The 20,377-nt window shown below is 30.7% G+C and overlaps 3 protein-coding genes across 4 annotated transcripts; 1 reads left to right on the top strand and 2 right to left on the bottom strand.

The window, feature by feature from the left end:
• Nucleotides 1-686: 686 nt before the first annotated feature.
• Polr2I (RNA polymerase II subunit RpII15) lies at nt 687-2,207 on the bottom strand. Its single transcript, XM_089219370.1, has 5 exons — nt 1,671-2,207; nt 1,414-1,468; nt 1,164-1,237; nt 973-1,099; nt 687-902 (listed from the first exon to the last, which is right to left on the bottom strand). Exons 1-5 carry the CDS (start codon nt 1,733-1,735, stop codon nt 831-833), a joined length of 393 nt encoding a protein of 130 aa, XP_089075496.1. The 5' UTR covers nt 1,736-2,207; the 3' UTR covers nt 687-830.
• A 161-nt stretch (nt 2,208-2,368) lies between these two features.
• LOC107170884 (multifunctional methyltransferase subunit TRM112-like protein) lies at nt 2,369-5,083 on the top strand. Of its 2 annotated transcripts, XM_089219372.1 has the most exons (5): nt 2,379-2,591; nt 2,704-2,784; nt 3,154-3,255; nt 3,359-3,451; nt 4,838-5,083. In XM_089219372.1, exons 2-5 carry the CDS (start codon nt 2,770-2,772, stop codon nt 4,940-4,942), a joined length of 315 nt encoding a protein of 104 aa, XP_089075498.1. In that variant the 5' UTR covers nt 2,379-2,591; nt 2,704-2,769; the 3' UTR covers nt 4,943-5,083. The 2 variants fall into 2 exon arrangements, with proteins under 2 accessions (XP_089075497.1, XP_089075498.1); XM_089219371.1 differs by lacking the exon at nt 2,704-2,784 and having other exon boundaries at nt 2,369-2,591.
• Nucleotides 5,084-11,777: 6,694 nt separating this feature from the next.
• Nucleotides 11,778-19,074, bottom strand: LOC107171235 (uncharacterized). The gene is made up of 13 exons (XM_015521465.2): nt 18,858-19,074; nt 18,326-18,606; nt 17,613-17,668; nt 16,167-16,642; nt 14,452-14,518; nt 14,134-14,391; nt 13,960-14,055; nt 13,654-13,884; nt 13,471-13,572; nt 13,262-13,382; nt 13,110-13,196; nt 12,584-12,813; nt 11,778-12,504 (listed from the first exon to the last, which is right to left on the bottom strand). The coding sequence occupies exons 1-13, from the start codon at nt 18,872-18,874 to the stop codon at nt 12,316-12,318; spliced, it is 2,211 nt and encodes a 736-aa protein (XP_015376951.1). The 5' UTR covers nt 18,875-19,074; the 3' UTR covers nt 11,778-12,315.
• Between the last annotated feature and the right edge of the window lie 1,303 nt (nt 19,075-20,377).

Below are 20,377 nucleotides of genomic sequence, written 5' to 3' on the forward strand. Positions count from 1 at the left end.
TTATTTTACTTATTATATAAGAATTGTCAAAACCATTAAACAATAAAATTTTGTAGTTCTAGAAAATTTTTTATAGTTCTAATTGATAATACTATGGTCGGATCAACCGGAGCAGTTTTCAACATATCTGAACAAAAGTTTACTCAGTGAATTTGTGATAAACTTATTGCTCTACCACAGTTATAAGTACAAAATATCATGGTTGAGTATATACAGTAATTATTATTTTCCATTAGAAATTAAATTTTACTAGATAATACAGGTTTTGTTTGCGGATACATGGTTCAGAACAGACATTGATGAGTATTATAATTTGTAATATGATATTAAATTGTAAGTTCAAATACACTTCTGAATAGATTTTTAAAAAAACATTGAATACTGCAAGTTTATTTTAATTTTTGATTAAATTATACTTGAATGCTTCATTTAGTAATCAAAAACCAACATCTAGTGTTCAGAATAGTCAGAATACACAACCTTTGCTTAAGCAAAATTCACAATCCTCAGTAAAAGATCCACAAAAAACAAACACAACTAGTAATCAAAAGGTGCATTTGATGAAAATAATTTTATATAATTTTATACCACTTTGGAATTTTAAAGTTATAATTATTATATTTAAAACAATTTATAACGCTGCTCAACAATGTTTAATGAAAGGATTAAGTTTAAGTTGTGACATATTGATATTTTTAATTAATAGTTTATTTTCCATTGTTCATAATAAAGTGTATGATTAAATAATACATATTATGTTTTATTTTAATCATTTCAATTATAAATATTGTCTTTAAATGTATAAATAAAATCATTACATAGTATAAAAATTAAATAGACGACTCAGTCCAACGATGTATGCAATGAGGATTAGTACATACATAATACAATCTCATTTCCTCCTGAAAATAAAAATAAAATAACAAAATTAAGACATAATTAAAATAAAATACCTAGTACCTAAAAATATACCTCTGCGCGTCTGGTTTGAGCTTGGAAAAATACTGATTCACGGTGTTTACATTTTGGACAGGGATGATCTTCAGACCTGGGTAAAGTTGGATCCGATGTTACATCAGAAACAATATGAGTAAGTTCACTAATTACAAAATAAAATATTAATGAGTTACAAAGTCAATCTGTATACAGACATTTTAAATTACTTGATTTCGTGCATAATTTTGTTCACATAAATGCAATTGCTGTCTGCCATTTGTCTGTGATCGCAATTTCGACACTGAAACATTTAACATCTTATTTATACTTTAATGTACAAATGAAACATCAATAGTTACTCATAAAAACAATGTAGCAATCTAATATATTTTTAAACGACCAAACAATTGCATAAGGTTAATAATAATAATAATAATAAAAAAATTGATAAGCTCAATAATAATATAATTTACTCACAGCGTACAGCAGTACTTTATGTTCTTTGTCTTCTTTTGGATATAACATGTTGTTACTGGAAAACAAACAATACCGAAAATTAATAATTAATTTAAACAATTAGTATGTTTGTTTAATGGCGTTAGCCATTCTCAACCATTTAAATTATTAATAGGAACTCGTTGTTTCAACTTCAAAAAAGTAGTATTGACAACGCAATGGTCCAATCGAAATGAAAATAAAATTGAATGACTAAAAACGAATTTATATATTATTACCATTCTTGACAGAATCGAATTCCGACAAATCCGGGTCCATCACTCCGGGAATCGTAGCCTGACATATCGTAGCTGTTTGTAAGGGCTCAATGAAATGATGAAAAAGATAAAATTTTATTCTTATTTATTATTTATAGAAACAGATAACAGATTGTAACAAGAATGTGTAAATTTATGTATAATGATTTAAACTAATGACAAAAACGGAATATTTAAAGTCAAACGGTAAGTCACTATACATTATGATTATACAATAACAATCTAGTATCAGCAGGCTAGTATCTACATTGTGCACATTGCACAGAATATTTTGACATGATAATGAGCTAAAAAATTAACAAGCCTCTGAACGTCATAGCTGCTGGTAACCTTAGATCATACAATTATTATCGTACACGGGTCTTTGATATCCGTGTATTAAATATTATCGTAAATTGGTTTTAACTTGGTTATTAAAAGATACAAAAAATGAAATGTCCAATAAAAATACAATTTGATTGACACGAGACACGACACGATACCCAACTTACTATATAGCTGAATCTGGTATTCTGGTTTTAAATCATGAAGATACCACGACCGGGCATACTTTTTTGGAGTACCACGCTTCGTACCGTGCCAATGGCCACACTTTTTAGGATTTGATAATAGTTGATTGTGGTTTGTTGTTTGTTTTCATATTTCAGCCGCATAAGGCATAACGCATTCACATATTCACAATCACTTAGTCTAGCGTCTAGCCATGATATACGGTTTCACGTGGTGTATCCAACCGTCGGCTGCCGATCAGTAATATTAGTTTTTTGCGATACGCTTAAGTAGTCCACTAACTTATCGCCAACCATGAAATTGCTGACGCACAATTTGCTGTCGTCTAAGAGTCTGAAAGGAGTCAAAGTAGGATATCCGCTTCGCATTGTCGTGAGTGATTTCATTGTTGTTTTATTTCCCCGTTGTCCTCATTAATTTATTATTGTTGTCTTCTTATTGTAAAATTGTATGATTTTTTTTTTTAAATATTACTGTGTTTTAGAAAATATTACAGTCTATGCAGGTCTACAATAAGTAATAATTATGGTAGAAATGAGAAAAACTAAGAATGAATGATGGCATGGTAAGAAATCTCACATTAGAGACACCTAGTGGCTTTACATTTACATTTTACAATTTATACAATTTTAAGGTAGCAGTTCCGCTTGAGTTGGTTGGGTTTCCTAGTAGTGCTGATATGGTAAGGTCCCTGATAAGCTGGTTGGGTTTGGATTCTATTTTTGTGTGGAAGTGTTTGTAGTATAGGGTAGAAGTTTTGTTGACAGAGCAGATTTTTTGGTCAGAGTTCATTTTATTGTTGGAGTTATACCAGGATGCTCCAAAAATTATACAATAGCTAATATTCCGGAAGGCTTTAGGGATAGTTCTCTTCTTTGATATTTTAGCAAAACTCCATATATATATTGTATGTGCTATATATTTTTTTGGACAGGCAAAAGATGTCAAGATATCCGAATCTGAATTCAACAAGGAATTTGTGAAGAAAATCATCCCAAAACTTGATTGGAAAGTTTTTGTTAACGCCGCTGTGCAAGTATGTATGATTGTTTCATTGTTGTTACACAAGCAATTGACATCAATTTTCCATGATATTAATGGATTTCACGCTGTATCTGATTGTTTGTTTTTTATTCTAGATCGGCCATAGCAATGACTTATCCGATGAGTTAATTGATGATTATGAAGACGATGAAGAATACCTCAAAAAAGTACACCATGTACTCATGGAAGTAAGTGTAGGCAGACATTAAATACAACCATTCTTTGTTCTCTCATGTTATACACTCTATAGCATGACCATGTTTCATTTATTGCCTTAATAGTCAATTATAGTAATTTTGTATTAATTTGCATTTAAAGCTAGCCATACACGATCCAGTTTGCCGGAGAGGTCAGACTGCGCAGGCGAACTGCACAGTTTTTCTGGAACGTGTGTGTTACAAGTTTGCGCAGTTTTCGGAGACTGTGCAGGCGGCCGGAAAAGAATCGAAAAACGATTCTTTTGGCCTGCGCAGTCATGATTGTACAGGCATACCGGATCGTGTATGGCTGTATATTGGTATTAGCTGAAGACTATTGGCCGGAAAGCGTGTGACTGCGCAGTCCAACCTCTCCGGCGAACCGGATCGTGTATGGCTAGCTTAAATTTGGACACTAATAAAAATTCTTACTATTTATATTTATTATAAATTTCTAAGTGTGGATTTACTTTAAAAAATGTATGATTAATTCCAGCAGTTCTTAACTTTTTGTTGAACACAGACCTCCAATGAAATATTTTTAGAAATTGCAGACCCCCTACCAATTTTTTTGTTGAGTACCTTTTTTTTACAAAACATCTCATGTTATCATATAATTATTATAACTATTTTCTATTACAAATTATTGGAAGTAGACATAGCTTTATCTCTTACAGTACAAGATATATTTTATATGAAAAAAAAAAAAATAATCAAAAATATTGTAATGATACACTCATGTCATCAGAGACGTATTCAGAAATTTGGCGCCCGGGTGCCTATGTTTTTCCGCCCTCCCCCCCACCAAAATTTTTTTTTTGACTTTTTCAACCTACCGAGCGCATTGGAGCTTACTTTCCGGTGACAACCCGTTATCGTTATCCTTTTTAGAACAAAAGTTTGAAAAAAAATAGCAGATTTAAAATTTTAATGTTATCTTTATAAATTAGTCACATTTACATATTATTGATTAAAAAAAAACTAATTTATATTATTTTTCATTTTCATTTTCATTAACAGAAGATGGGTTATGTAAAAATCTAATGCCGCCCCTATAAAAATGCCGCCCGTGGCGATCGCCCCCTCTAGCCCCCCCCCCCTAAATACGTCACTGCATGTCACTATTAACTTATGTTAGGTGTTAAGCCTGCGGAGACCCCTGTCATGAGTATCACAGACCACAGGTTAAGAATCGCTAATTTATTTTATTTCCTGATTAAATGTTATTTCAGGTCTTATGATCATTATAAATATTAAGATCCAATCATATAATTTTAGTTAACTTGTTGATTTAATATAAAAATATAAAGTATTTAATATTTTTCTATACCTTAAAAAGATTGATATTCTAACTATTTTATTACTTATTTCATTTAGGTGGAAATTATAAATGGTGAACTTATATGTCCAGAAACAGAAAGAGTGTTTCCAATATCAGCTGGTATACCTAACTTATTGTTAAATGAGAATGAAATATCATAAATACTACATTTTAATTTCTTCATGCATGTTAAAATCATATATATTATTTTTTTTTTCAAGGTTTAATAAAAAATGTATTTAACCTCATCTACAATTGTGTACTTTTGATTAAAATAAAATATATTTGTAACATCGGTGAAACGTCTATATATACTTACACATGGGTAGTATTTGGGACAAATACAATTGTACATTGTCATTACAACTTTTTCTTCAAGAACCACAATTCAAGATAAATACTTAAGTATAATAACTATTTAATTCAAACTAAGAAATAGTAGATAATTGAAGTCAATATTTATTTTAAGTCCTGCAACTAATCATATAAATATATATAAATCATTGTATTAAATATTATTTATGATTGTTTATTTGATATTGATGTCACTTAGTATAAATAAAACATATTTTGCTTAATTGAATTCTGGATTAAGGTTGAGGCTACATTCAGTTTTGGATAGTGGACCATATTAATAGAAGAGAAATTATGTTCTTATAACTTTGTAAATAGTAATTTATAATTTGGTAACAAATATCTCAATAATTACTCTATGTTGAGATGTTGATTGTTGATATTACATTCTTATTAACCTTAAAGTAAAATTGTGTATTATTTAATTTTAATTTTACGTTAAAAATAATATAAATATATATTATAATACATATTAGTTTAACAAGTTTATTTATACTAACATTTTTTTTCGATTTAAAAAAAAATTTTTATATAAATAGTAATTTATGATTTCTTTCTTTTAATCTTTGCTTTACTTAAGAGGTCCTTTTTATTCTCTGAGCTATTCATTTAAATATTTGACATGACAAAAAATTCATAATTTGTGTCTTATTAAATACATTTTATATATTTTTTAACTTGTAGCTATTGGTTACTAATAGGGATGGGCCAATATCACTTTTAACTGATAAACTGATATGTTATGCAGATTTAAATCCAATAACCGATGTATTCAAAACTTTGAATTTCTATCCAAAAGCATGAACCGATATTATAAAATACCCGATAATACTTACCAATAAGTACTAAGTAATAACTAGTAATACTATAATAATCAATATTATTATATATTAATAAATTATATAATGATTAAATTAAATAATTAATAAATATTAAATATTATACAATTAATGTTTAATACAAATAGAGTTAACACAGTTGTACATAAATAATAAATATTAAATATTACAAAGTTAAAAATTTAAAATAGCTACTTAAAATGAACACTTTTTTATCTTGTTAGTTGATAATAAATTATAACTTATTGATTTAAGTTATACATTTATAAGTTGTAACTATAGTCTATAAGTATAATTTTAACTTTTTAATAAAACAAATAAAAAACTATTCACATAATATTTAAAAAATAATAATTTTCCCTTTTTCAGTTATTAAACATTCCTTGTTTAATTCTTTTTATAACAATTAAAGTGTTAAATTTTTAATACAATCAAATATTTAATCTATGTATGATACATTTTTTTTTTTCATGTCAGTTTAAAAAAAAACTGATACTGATAAAATCGATATTGCTAATATCAGTTTGTATATCGGCACAGCCCTAGTTACTAATTGTAACATTGTAAAATCAATACATTCATCACTTCGTTCAGAATCTAAAACTACCTATATTTAATGAAATCAATTTTATTATTATTTATTATTTTATAAATCATCATATATTATGTGTTAATATAATATGTGTTTTCATTAAGATAGTGTTAAATATATTTTATTAAGTACTAAGGTTTTTCACAAAGTGGTATCTTACTATCTTATTATTTTATCAAAAAATAGAAACTAATGAATACCTTAGAATAATAATTATTATTATTTATTATAATATAAAACAAAGTCCTAACACAGTAACACCTAACCAAAATTATATAAAAATAATGAAAATAATTATTTCGAATGACAGGGGGGTGAATTATATCATATATTCGAATTTTTTATTTTTGTCAAGTTGTGACGGCAGGGGTCTGAATATTATTCGCGGGAGCTTGCCCCCACCTCCGCCATCACACATTGTTGCGCCACTGTACACGGGCTCTATATATTTGGTCGCACACCCACCAATATGTACCAAGTTGCGGCACTGAGTACATGTACTCTTAAAAGAGTACTAATGGTAACCTTAGTTGTACTGAATGTCGACGGATTTATAAACTCTAAACTCTGTATAAATAACAAACAAGGTTTCTGTTGAAAATATATCTTTTAATGATTTTTAAGTCATTAACATTTGATTTACACACTTAACAATACGAAAAAAGAAGAAACTGAAATTGCTTGTGTATACAAAAATTATCTTTTATTAATTTAACAAATTTATAATCAATTACAAAATTAAAATTCACATATTATAACAATTGAACGAACAGTTACAAATGTATACATTTATATAGGTACATGTTTCAAATAAAAAAAATGAACATACAGTTTTGAAAAAATATTTTATAACTGGCAAAAAATAGAGCAAAGTTGCTATAATCATAAGGAAAACATTTTTGAAGATATAATATGTATAATTTTTTATGAATTAGCACAAAATGGCTAAATTATTACATTTTTACAAGTAAAAGATTTTCGAAAACAAAAAAGGGGTTGGGGAAACATTTTTTAAAAAATGAGAACATTCAAAAAAATAGCACAAAATTACTATAATTTAAATGTTGCCAGTACAAGATTTAGCCAAAAAGGGGGGGGGGAGACAAACAACATTAAAGAAGGAGATAAACAACAACAATATATACACAAAAAAAAAAAAATAGGTCAGTCAGGAGACACAAAAACAAGGAGGGGAGGATACGAGATGGCGATTGGGTGCGGATTTGTAACAGTTTTGGCCACTGGTCACCTCCACAACGTTCCACGACTGGTCCCACGGGTAGACGAGTGTCACGGGCGAGTTTGCTCGGACGCGTGACGACCTTGCCCAGCCGGCGAGGCCAGACCGAGACGGCCGCGGGATCGATGGTCGACGACGACAAGCAACGGCGGCTAGTGCGCGATGTTAGCGCTTTGATGGTCGACGGTGAGACGACTCTAGCGACAGACTTGCAGCGGATACCGTTGGACACGAAGCGAGAGAATCGAGATTTGGTGCATGCCGCGGAATGGACGGTGATCGCTATACGGACAAGCGACACGGCCGATGTGGGTTTACCGCGGGACGAAAAGGCGAGAGCCATCGGACCGCCGCACGAACGACGTGCCGCGATCCTTGACAATCGGTAATTTTCGCGCTGGCGTCGACCCTTCAGCCGCGTCTTTGTCCTGCAATGACCGTCACCACGAAGTCGCACGCCACCGGACCCTGAAACATTCATAGTTTCCTCGGGTTCGTTGCCGCTGACATCCGTGTTCCTAACACATAAATCTCTATACCACTTACCTCGAGCCAAAGTGTCCGCCACTGCCATCGTAACGAGTCGCCATCGCCGCCGTCATCATCGTAGGTACGGTCGGGGCGGAATCGTTGCCCACGCCGTTACCTCAACTAAACACCGTGCCGTCGACATCGTCGTCCATCGATCCACGCGACTGTAACTGCCGGGCGCTCGCCGAGCCGCCAGAGGGTCTCGCGCGTCAACGACGACCGAGAGCGCTACGCTCGTGAACCCGTCGCTACGTGGGTGGTCGGGAAACGCGTTCGGGTGACTTACCGCCGTGCACCTTCCGGGCTCTTTCCCGTATCCTCCCCTCCTATTCGTCGCCGTCTTCCTGACGACATCATCGGCCCTTAGGGGACCGCCAGACTAACGTGGGTCGCGGACGGTTTCTCTTCGCCAGCAACACAGACGTCGGAAAATCCGCCTGACGCCTTTCCAGCACGAGGTCTTGTACCTTCGTGGCTGGTCGGATTTTCCGGTTGTTGCTGGCGGGTCCAGCCTACCTACGACCTCACCGTTGTCTGGCTCTTCAATGCCCTGAGCCGGCTCAATTCCGTTTTCAGCTTCACACGTCTTCTCTGCATCGTCGAGTGGGCCGTCATTCGGAATCGGAGTGGTTTCGACGGGCCCCGACTCGAAGAACGGCGCGTCGCCACTCGACCATGCACTACTGCCTACGGAAAATGACAACTGGTCATCGGTATTTTTCGCATCTTCTGTGTCGAACATTATTGTGTCTTCGGAGACCTCATCCACATCCATGGGTTCCGATTCTGGAGACAGATCGACATTTTTTGACATGGTATCTTGAGCGATAGCAAGCAGAAGAGCTATGACCCAGTTGTGCATGTCGTCGTTTTTGTCATAATATCCATCCGTGATACCCGCAACTATTTCATGCAAGATCAGGAGTAATTGGACTTGAACTTCTTGTATTTTGCGATGGTAAGCAGCCATTTTTTAAATGTGCGTATGTGTATACGAGTGTATGTAGTCGCTGGTCGAATTGAGAATTGCAAATGAACTAAAAACGTCTCTTTCAACACAGACTTTTAAATTTAAAAATCTCCTAGACGAAAACGTTTGTTACTAGCCAGCGTGTACGATAGGTAATCGTTCTTATCGGCCAGCAACATTAGAATTTCGAGCGCGTTTATTTTCCTAAACTTTCTGCAATATTACCGATTCAAATACCTCATACTAATATACTATCATATTACAATAATCTATGAGCAGTATAACTATAAATGCAAATATTTCAAAAAATATTTCTTAAATGTTCAATAAATCAAAATCAAAAATTAATCTTTTTACTTATCAAAATGTCAAGTATTTTATATTTTTAATGTTGAACCCAATGACAACATTTATTAGAGTCTTATCAAAATCAATTCAGTAGTTTTGTAGTGCATTGCACGTTACGATTTTTAATTTTTTTTAGCTTCAATAAGAACAACTCATAATGAACCTTATGAATAACCTAAATTTTCAAGTTTTTTTGGTCACCCAACATTTTTTTACCGACACTTAGAAAAAATTCTCATAAAAATCGAAAATTTCAGTGGTCTATAAATAACTCAAAAAAGTCAACAATTTTTCAAAATTAAACTGTAAATAGATAACATAAACATTTGTTGAAGATTTCAAGTATTTACAGTGATTAGTTTTTGAGTTACAACCATATAAAAAATCGATTTGGTCGAAAACTGGTTTTGTGTAAAAATTCCCGTTTTTCTGTCATTTTTTTTTTGTTTTTCTCCATTTTTTTGAAAACTGTTGGAAAATGTTTACTTTTGACCTCTATAATGCACCAAGGATATTCACTTTTACATCGGAAACCACCCCCAAAGTTTGAAATTGAAGCATTATTTCGACTAGTTATGCTGTACACACACCATTGTAAAATCAATACATTCTTTATCACTTCGTTCAGAATCTAATAAGAATAAATGAAATACCAAAAAATTAATAAAGAAGAAAACAATATGAGTTTCTTTAATTTACAGTTGAATTTTCGTTTTTTAAAATGACAACAACCCAGCAATTAGACGTAGAAACTTAAGTCGCAGAACTCTCAAAAGTTTCAATGCTGCGAAGTGCGAGTCAAAGATATTTAAGAGCCAGTCAAACTGAAGACTGAAGAGCAAGCGAGGAATGAAGTTGAGCGGAATCGAAATCAACAGCATAGAAATGTTGCGTTTAATTCTTATCGAGCTTCATACGTTGTTGGAACAGCTGCACAGCATTCTGCACTCATGTTGCGTTGAAAATACAAATAAATGAAACACCAACTTGCAAACTTTCGAGAAATTCTGCGATGGCCCGTGTTAAAGCAGAGCAAATTAATAGTTTGGGATGAGTGCACGATGGGCGATGGCACACATAAAATCTTTGGAAACATTAGACCACATGTTGCAAGATTTAAGAAAGAACCAAAACCGGTTTGGTGGTGCAAAGATTTTATTGGCAGGCGATTTTCGCCAAACACTTCTAGTAATACCACGATCAACGCCAGCCGACGAACTTAACGCATGTTTTAAGTCATCCATTTTATGGAAAGACGTTAAAACCACTCAAATTAAATATGAACATCATAGTCGAATCGCATAACGACCCACCCGGAGAAGTTTCAAAACAATTGTTGAATTGTTCGATATTGGTAATGGCAAAATACCTGATGACTTATCGTCTGGAAACATCATATTTCCTACCAATTTTTGTCACTTTACTGAAACTATAACCGAACTCATCGAGGTTTTTCCAAATATTGCTCATAATTACAAAGATCATGTATAGACATGGTTGTGCGAAAGAGTTTAATTGACTGCAAAAAACGTTGATGTCAACGAATTGAATTTTAGATTCAAAATAAGATGGCTGGCGAATTGATGGCATATAAATCGATTGATTACGTTACTAACCATGATGTTGTCAATTATACAACGGAGTTTTTAAATTCGCTGGAATTGCCTGAATTACCACCTTATGATCTACAATTAAAAATTGGATCGGTAATCATTATCTTGCAAAATATAAACTAATGTATTGTAACGGCACCCGACTTGTGGTGAAGAAATTTATGAACGGCATCGAAGCGACGAAGCCACAATTTTGAAATGGAAGTACAAAGGCGAAGACGTTCTGATTCCACGGATTCCTTTGATTCCAAACGATATGCCATTCGACTTTAACTGGATTCAATTTCCAGTGCGGCTGTGCAATGTCGTTAAATCTCAAGGGCAGTCGCTAAGTATTTATGGCATCAATCTTGAAAATTTATGTTTTTCACATGTCCAATTATATGCCACCAGTTGCCGTGTCGAATTATCCACAAAACAATTTATATACGTGCAAGAAAAAAAAGAAAAAGAAAAGAATGTTGTATAATATAATATACAATGTTTATCATAAATAGAATAATAAACACTTTTTATTTGCATATTTTTTTTTTTATTAATTATACCGATTCATATTCAATATTCATAACAGGATACGTCTGTCAGGTCAACTAAATAAAAGTTTAAAAAAAAATAAATTTCTTGGCTACACACTTCGGTTGGTACTATTCAACACTGGATAAGAACCAAGACTGTTATTTTTAATTTTAGATTTCAAAACTAAATATAAGAATAACTGATTTCTATTTTTTTTTTCATTTTAATTTATAAATATTTTACATTAAAATTATAAGAGCTTAATCTTTAAACTATAAAAAGCTTAAAAATAGTTGACAGAAAATTACACAAACTTTAGTACAACTAACATATAACTATCAAAAACTTACAATTATTAATTTTAAGTTGAATATAAAAAAAAAACAATTATAGCTACTTCACGAACGTTTAAAGAGGAAACAATAGTCAAATTGTATTGTCTTACAGAAGATTAGATATAGACAACAGATACACAACTAACAATTTGAGTAGTAGCATATCTGTTATTACACCACATTACTTTAAAAATGTTTATTTAGACTCTGTATCACCTACAGATTTTTCATTATCTGAGTCATCTTTAATTTTATTAATTTCAATGACAGTGTCCAAGGTAGCCCAATCAAATTCATTTTTCATTTCCTCATCATGCTGAATATTTAGACTTGATGAATCGTCGCCATTGTCAGAAGTTTCATTTTTATCATCATTTCCAATACCCTGGAATTGCAATTAAGAGTTGAGTCTATGTGCATTAGAAATGACAAAATATTTTATATTTTGTATTTAAATTGTATACTTTATTGGAAGAGTCACTGTCAGATTTTGTTTCATCAGTACATTCCTTGCTAACAACTTCAGCATTCTTTTCTTGAGTTTTATTTTTTTCACAATGTTGCACATATCGTTGTAAATGTACACGGTTACGGCAATGTAAATTCAATTGCTGTTCAACATCATCATGTGGGGGCAAATTGAACTTACACAATTCACAGTAATATACTTCAACTTTTTTACAGAATTCTTTACCTATATAAAAATTACAAAAGTATTTTGCATTGATTAGTAAAAATACTTATACAATTATTGAAAAACAGTATTTGTCTTCTAAAATTACATATCAAAAATTTTACATAATATGAATTTTTTTTCGTAAAACTCTTTAAAGTTAGTATAGTAAGAATTATAAATTATATAAATATTAGTTATTCTTAAAATCTTACAAAAAAAAAAATAAATAAATAAATAAATAATTTACTCATTGCATAGTAAAAAATATCACAACAAATAAATGGAATTTAAAAATTACAAGATTTATAACTTACCAAGACTTATTTCTTTTTTAGACTTGGATTTCTTTTTTCCATCATCTTTGCCATCTTGAGCATTTTCATCTTCTTCTGATCCCTCATCTAAAGATATAAAATAATAAATGTAAATTTTTTTATTTTATTTTTGAAGGTGTATAATGACTCACCATCCCCAGAACCAACAGAATCTAGAACCATAAAATTGTCCATATCCACATCGCCTTCAGCTTCATCTGCACTTGGAACAGCAGCCATTCGTTTAGTTCGACGATCATAAATATCAACTTTCTGCAACAAGCAAAAAATGTATAATATGAAATCATATATAAAAGTAATTGGATGAACCTTATAATTAAAAAAAAAAAAGAACCATCACCTTTAAATGGTTGGTGCTGCATAAATGGTGCTCATAACGCATTGGCGATGCAAACATCAAATGACAAACATTACAAGCCGGTTGAAGAAATTGTTTAATTTTCTGAAACAAAATGTTTTTGTCATAAGTTATAATTTACAATACACCTTTGTTCATAATTAATTTTGACAATATTACACTCACTTTGTGCAAAACACTACTGAAGTGATCACTTTTTGGTTGTTTGAAATTTAATTGGCATAATTTGCAATAGTTAATCTCAGTTTTTGGATCATCTTCAGATGCTTTGTCATCAATTTCCTTTTGTTCTTTCCGTTGATCCTGGCGAAACATGAATAATTCATGCTTACGTTTGCGGGCTAATTGAGACATGGCTGTGCGATGACGTATTTTCAATAAATGTATCTCGTATTCCTAAATGTACACAGTTAAAATTATTATACACAATGTATTTAACATGAACATTTAAATCGTAAAATGTCTATTTACTCTAAATGTTTTGCAGGTTACTTCGCAATGTGGACACAATAGTTTAATAAATGGTTCTCCTCTAGAATCTAACAATTTGTTTTCAGTTTTTCTAGGCTATATGGAAAATAAATAAAACATAAATAAATAATTACAAATTATATATATCTGTTGATTCATACATTAATCACTTACTGAAACTTTATCTCCAGAAACAGATTTAGATAAATCACCATTTAATTTTGGTTTTTTCACTTTTTTCTTAACAATCTTCATTACTTTTTTAATAACTTTCTTTTTCTTTTTGGGGGATTTGTCCTTCTTTTCACCATCATCCTCGGGTCTTTCTCCATCATCACCATTGACTGATTCTTCTTCCTCTACTTCCTCTTCAACCTCCTCTTCTACTTCTTCTTCATCAACTGATGGAGACCTTACACGTTCACGAAGTTGCTAAAATATTAACATAATTATAAACAAAGAAAATATTACTATTTCATTATTTATACATACACGAGTTTTTTCCCTGAATTCTGCAATTTTTCTTGCACGATAATCATCATGATCTCGCATACTAGTTCTGTTAAAAAATGTTTAAAGGATTACTATAGCTAAACTATAAAAAAAATGTATTGATATAATTTTTATGTTTAAAATATAACTTATTGATATTTGATTAATACTGCATGACCTATAATAATAAATAATATCATTCAATTGTATATTAATTTAACTTAATTTAAAATAAAAACATAATTAAATGGCACAGATTATAAATATAGAATAAAATACCTTGAATAGTAACATGGAATTATTCCAATACTAAAAAATACAATGATTATTGTATAAGTGTTCATAGAAGAAAATATAAAATAAAATAAACTTTATGTAATAACTAATATAGTACTTATCAGTATCCTGGAGTCTGATTTAATGTTTTATGGAAAAAACTATGCTTTGATTTTTTTGCTATTAAACCTACTGTAATAGACAGTAAGATAGATGCAAAAATAATATGCATTAGAAGGTAAGTTAATAAAGATAACAAAATTTATCCCTCGATAAATTATGACTGTAGAAAATTGTAAACAATATAATTTGTTTTTTAAATGTTGTTTTGAAATCAAATCAAATTATAAAAAAACAATTAATATTGAATTGTAGGCCCTTAAATAAATTACCTTGAGTACAATATTTAAAGTTACGTACTATTTTATAAAACAAGAATGTATTTAGAATTTGATAGAAAAATCTAAACACTTTTATAATATCACTGTAGTTAATAAAATAACCCCATTGAAACTGGATTCAGTTTAAGAAAAAAAATCTAATTTAAAAATACAACATTAAAATAGCAGGTATATACCAGTTAACAAACAGAGCTGTAGACATTGAATACAAATATCAAATGAATGACACAAGACAATATGTTTCGTATTGATGTATCAGCTAATAATTGCAAAGAAGTAGAAAATTCAAAATTATCTTCAATCAATAATTATAATATTACAACTTTTTTATTATATGACTGTGTGCCCAGCGGTGTAATGTGTATACAATCTATATATACGTATTTCATGTAATGCTAATCAATTAAAATAGGGTAATTTCAAAATTTATACTTATATGTGATTTGTTGCAAATAATAAATGTTATGGCATTATAATTTGACATTATTATTTCATCTGGAGTTCATCCAAAAATTATATCTTCAATTGAGTTTGTTTCATTAATTCATAGAATATAACTCAATATAAACAAATTATTTATAATAAGCATTATATTGTATATGGACAAATGTTGATGATATTTAATATTGGCATCTGAATGAACAATTTACTGTATCTATGTATTTCATCTTTTATACTCCAAATTTAATTCAATGGTGTATTTAAAAACTTCCTTGTAAAATATTATCCATAGTACACGCATGAGTGAACACAACAATCTTTAATGAATTATAGTCAGAACAGTGATCATCAATTGCATTTTATATATTTTTTTGAACATCAACAATTACTTGAAAGTAATTTGTATGATTAATCAACTTAGTCAATTTAATACTTTTTCATTCTGCCCAATGGCTCTATAATCTATAGATAGGTTTCATGTTGTTTTTTTTAAATATTTTATATATAATATATATACTATTTACTTAGATATGATACTGTTTTCATCATCTTTTGTAACGCTTCATAATATAAACATGACAGTCGCCATTTAATTACCTTTTGACTGTATGTATTCTTCTATTGGCCATATCATATCCTTTACGAATGGGATTTGTGCGCCAACCTGGAGTAGGTTCAAGTCGCTTGCGTTTGATAAGTCCTGCACTACCTCCAAATGATCCTCTATAAGACACACTGGCAGAAGACCTACCCCTCATACCAGGTCTTTCAGCAACACGGAATCCCCTAGTACCCCTGCCTCTATTTAATGGGCCAGAATACCTCGGGGAAGGTGGCGAAGAACGATCATCATCAGGAGGCAATGGCTTACGGAAATCTGAACCATAATCACGTGAACTCTCACGGCCTCTGTAACTGCTACTTCCTCCATAGTTATTATCAGGAGCATAGGATGATCTGCTACTACGTTCGTCTACATAACTGCTGCCACCACCACCACTACTATAACGGCCAAAATCATCACCGGAACTTGAATATCCACCCATGTCTGAGTCTCGGTGACTTCTTCCACCCTGCGTGCAATTTTCAATCAGTGTGTCAATCTCATCTTTTATTTTTAAATATTTATTTAATAGATAATATTATATATATATATATATATATATGGATGTGATAACATATCATTATACCTAATATAATTTAAAAATACATCATCAATAATAATAACGATTATTATTATTATTGTTATTATTTTATTAAATAACTTTAAACATAAATGCTTTAATTATTGTTTACTCATGTTATTATCATCTTGCAAGACAATTGAGACACTGGGCAGTCTTCCATTCAATTTATTTATTTGTAGTAGCAACATATAAATAGTATTTGTGTAGATCCAATTCAACATAAAATGTTAACAGTATTCCCATTAATTAAAAATGTATTGTATATTATTAATCTGCTTGTATAGCATCTTTGAAAATTGTTATGAGATATTACTATATCAGTATTAAATAATTACTGTGAATATCCTTGAATAAGAATCAGTAGTATAAAACTATCACTTTATATTAAAATTGTTGTAACCGAAAGAAGAATTTTTTTAGTTGAAAATAATTAGACTCTGATACATGAAATATATATGAAGCTACGAGTATAATCTATTTTCTGATACCAGGTTAAATATAATATCTATAAATTCCTTTATGGGGCTTTTTTTTTAAATTTTCAAATATATAACATGTCAATTTTTTTTTTAAATTTAATATGTATAATACTATAATATATTATTAGAAATACTACATTTAAATAATGTATGTAGAATTTAATATTATTGTTAAGGTTTTTAAAATTACACTGTTAACTAAAATAAATATAATCCCTACATAATTAATAAACTTAATATTATAATGTATGCTGTTTAATTATACTAAATGTTCTACTTTATTAAAACAAATATATTAAGCATTGTTAGGTGATACCCAACGCCCAATTGTAAATTGAAATCACAGCTAAATAGTTATTTTATATTACTAAACATACCTCTTTATACCGCCTGTAATCATCATTATGACTACTTGAATATCGATCATTATTACCTATAATTATAAATATCAATAGCAATAAGTACAAACATACAATATACATACAATTATAATGAATTACTTAAATAAATTAACTTCATGTTAAAAATAAAGCTAAAATTCTTATGATGGCTTAATACAGATTCATTAATATTTTTTTAATCACTAAATATTTTAAAACCTACTTTAGGTAAATATAGTTATTGTAGCATATTATTATGGTTTAGTCAAATTTAATTTATAATTTAGTGAAAATAAGAATCTAATATTTATAAATCACAATTATAACATAAGCTAGACATAGGTAGATAATGAAATAATAAAAATCAAAAATTTTAATTTTCTAAAGCAATTAATTTAAATCACATATTATAGATATCTACTAAAACGAATAGGATTAAAATAAATGTTAAATAATTGAACTATTGGTATAGTAACAAACTGTTACAAATTAATCACAATAAATTGCTTAAAATCTTCAACACCTCTTTCCTATGATAATATATTGTTATATTGAATTAATATAACTGTTTAAAAATTACCATCCTCATTCCAATAAAGTCAAAATGTGATTTTATTTTATGTATAAAAGTATTTCTATACCTACAATGAAGACCCATTGGATTATTTTACAATAACATTTGTGCTAATAATTTAAGATGTAAATCTTACCAGAATAGCGATTTCTTGATTCATAATTCGAGTCTCCTTGAGATGACCAGTTGGATCCACTATTGCGATTCATAGTGCTATAACCACCGGTAGATGGTGAACTAGTGGACCAAGATCCACTGTTTCCTCGGATACCCCCTCGAGACCCACGAAATGAACTATTACCCCGGCTTCTGTAACTATCGTTATAGTTATTTCCACCACGACCTCTTGAACTGCCATAATTCGAATTGAAAGTAGTCCCACGATTTCCTCCTCTTGTGTTACCAAAACCACCACGACTAAACACGAAGAAACAAATAAAAATGATATTAAATAATTCAATGGATGAACAGTTTCGGGCACTGAATTGACAGAGAATAACCACCAGACATATAGACTACAAAGTAATGTGAAGAATGAAGATACTCAATAGATTTCGATTAGCAAATGACGTACAATATCATAAATAACATGTAACGACAACAATAATTTGTTGTAGATACCACCTATCCACTTAAAAGATCGCAGTTTGTTTACTGTCCATAGTTACCTAGATCTGTAGGCCATCGTCGTATCGACTGTTGATCACCAATGTGCGTGCGGAGGGTGAAGATTTTAAGATTCCTATACGATTATACGAAGCTCCAGTGAACGCGGTGACTGAACTCTCACCGAACGACGATGTAAAGTGTAAACATTCGCAAAATGGCCTCGAACAGAAACGGCATACAAAATACAAATTATAAAAATTGTACCTCCGTCGCCCCAGTTCCTGCCTCACCACCCAACCCATGATAAGCTAGTGGCGGTGGTAGTGATACGTGTTTGTCCATGGAGGAATAATCGATATGTAAATATGTAATGCGTGGACGGAAAACGCGGCGTTTCTGTGGTTATAATATCTATGGTGTATTGACCGTATTGGTGTGTATAGATCATATTATACGATTTATACGATTAAATCACAGTCTATACTTGTATGGCCGTGTATATATTATATTTTTTAATATTATTATATATATGATAATTTAAAAAAATTAAGGAACAAAATAAATGCACCACCCCCTTCAAAATTTTCGATTTTTTTTTTGGAACATACTTATATTTACTATTTAAGAATGTTGGTGCAATCAGAATTTGTCGGTGAAACTTAGTTTCGAAGTTATGGAATTTAGAAGTTGGCAATTTCGCATTTTTTACGCATGAGCGCAACGCTGCGTTTAATTCGAGTACGTAAGTTTCGAGAAAAAAAATCAAAAGAATCGTAAAAGACGTGATAAACGCAGCGTTGCGCTCATGCGTAAAAAACACAAAATTGCTAACTTCCAAAGCCAATAACTTCGAAACTAAGTCCAACCGACAAATTCTGATTGCGCCATCGTTCTTAAATAGTTAATATAAGTATGTTCCAAAAAAAAAAATCGAAAATTTTGCGGGGGATGGTAAAGTGCATTTTAGCCAAAATTTAAATTAAAAACCATCATGAATTATCTTCTATGAAACAAAAAACTCAGTTACCTCTATACTTGCAAAAATTCATAGTATGTAAACATTCCTAAGTCCAGGTGCGGACTGGTTGGGATGCTGGGATGCTGCAGCAGCATCCCTTACTCTAAAATATATTCGATCTTATTTGTTTTTAATCTAATATTGTACAATTTTGTTTGAATATTTGTTATAACTTGGTACCTATTTACGATTTTTCCATATTTTCAATATTTTATACATAATCTACATATTTTAAATTTGCTCCACACATTTTTGTTATTTGCCCTTTGAATTATGTAGCATCCCATGCCCTTTTTTACCAGTCCGCGCCTGCCTAAGTCTGTATAAAATGAAAAAAAAAAATTGAAAATGCTTTTAAAATAATTTGGAACCAATAAATATGGATATACTCTTCGCCTCTGTAAACATTTGAGGACCAATTCGAATAGTTACACCGGTCTGCACAGTTTCCAGTCATAGATTTAGGCCTATTTTAAATTAAATTATTTAGTGCTCCATTATCCCTCATACCACATACACGATTAATTTTGAGTTATATCAATTACTAAAAAAGGTTAAATT

The sequence above is a fragment of the Diuraphis noxia genome, unplaced genomic scaffold, assembly GCF_037042655.1.
Source record: "Diuraphis noxia isolate RWA-SAM2 unplaced genomic scaffold, SU_Dnox_SAM2 contig0002, whole genome shotgun sequence".
Classification (NCBI taxonomy): Eukaryota; Metazoa; Arthropoda; class Insecta; order Hemiptera; family Aphididae; genus Diuraphis; species Diuraphis noxia.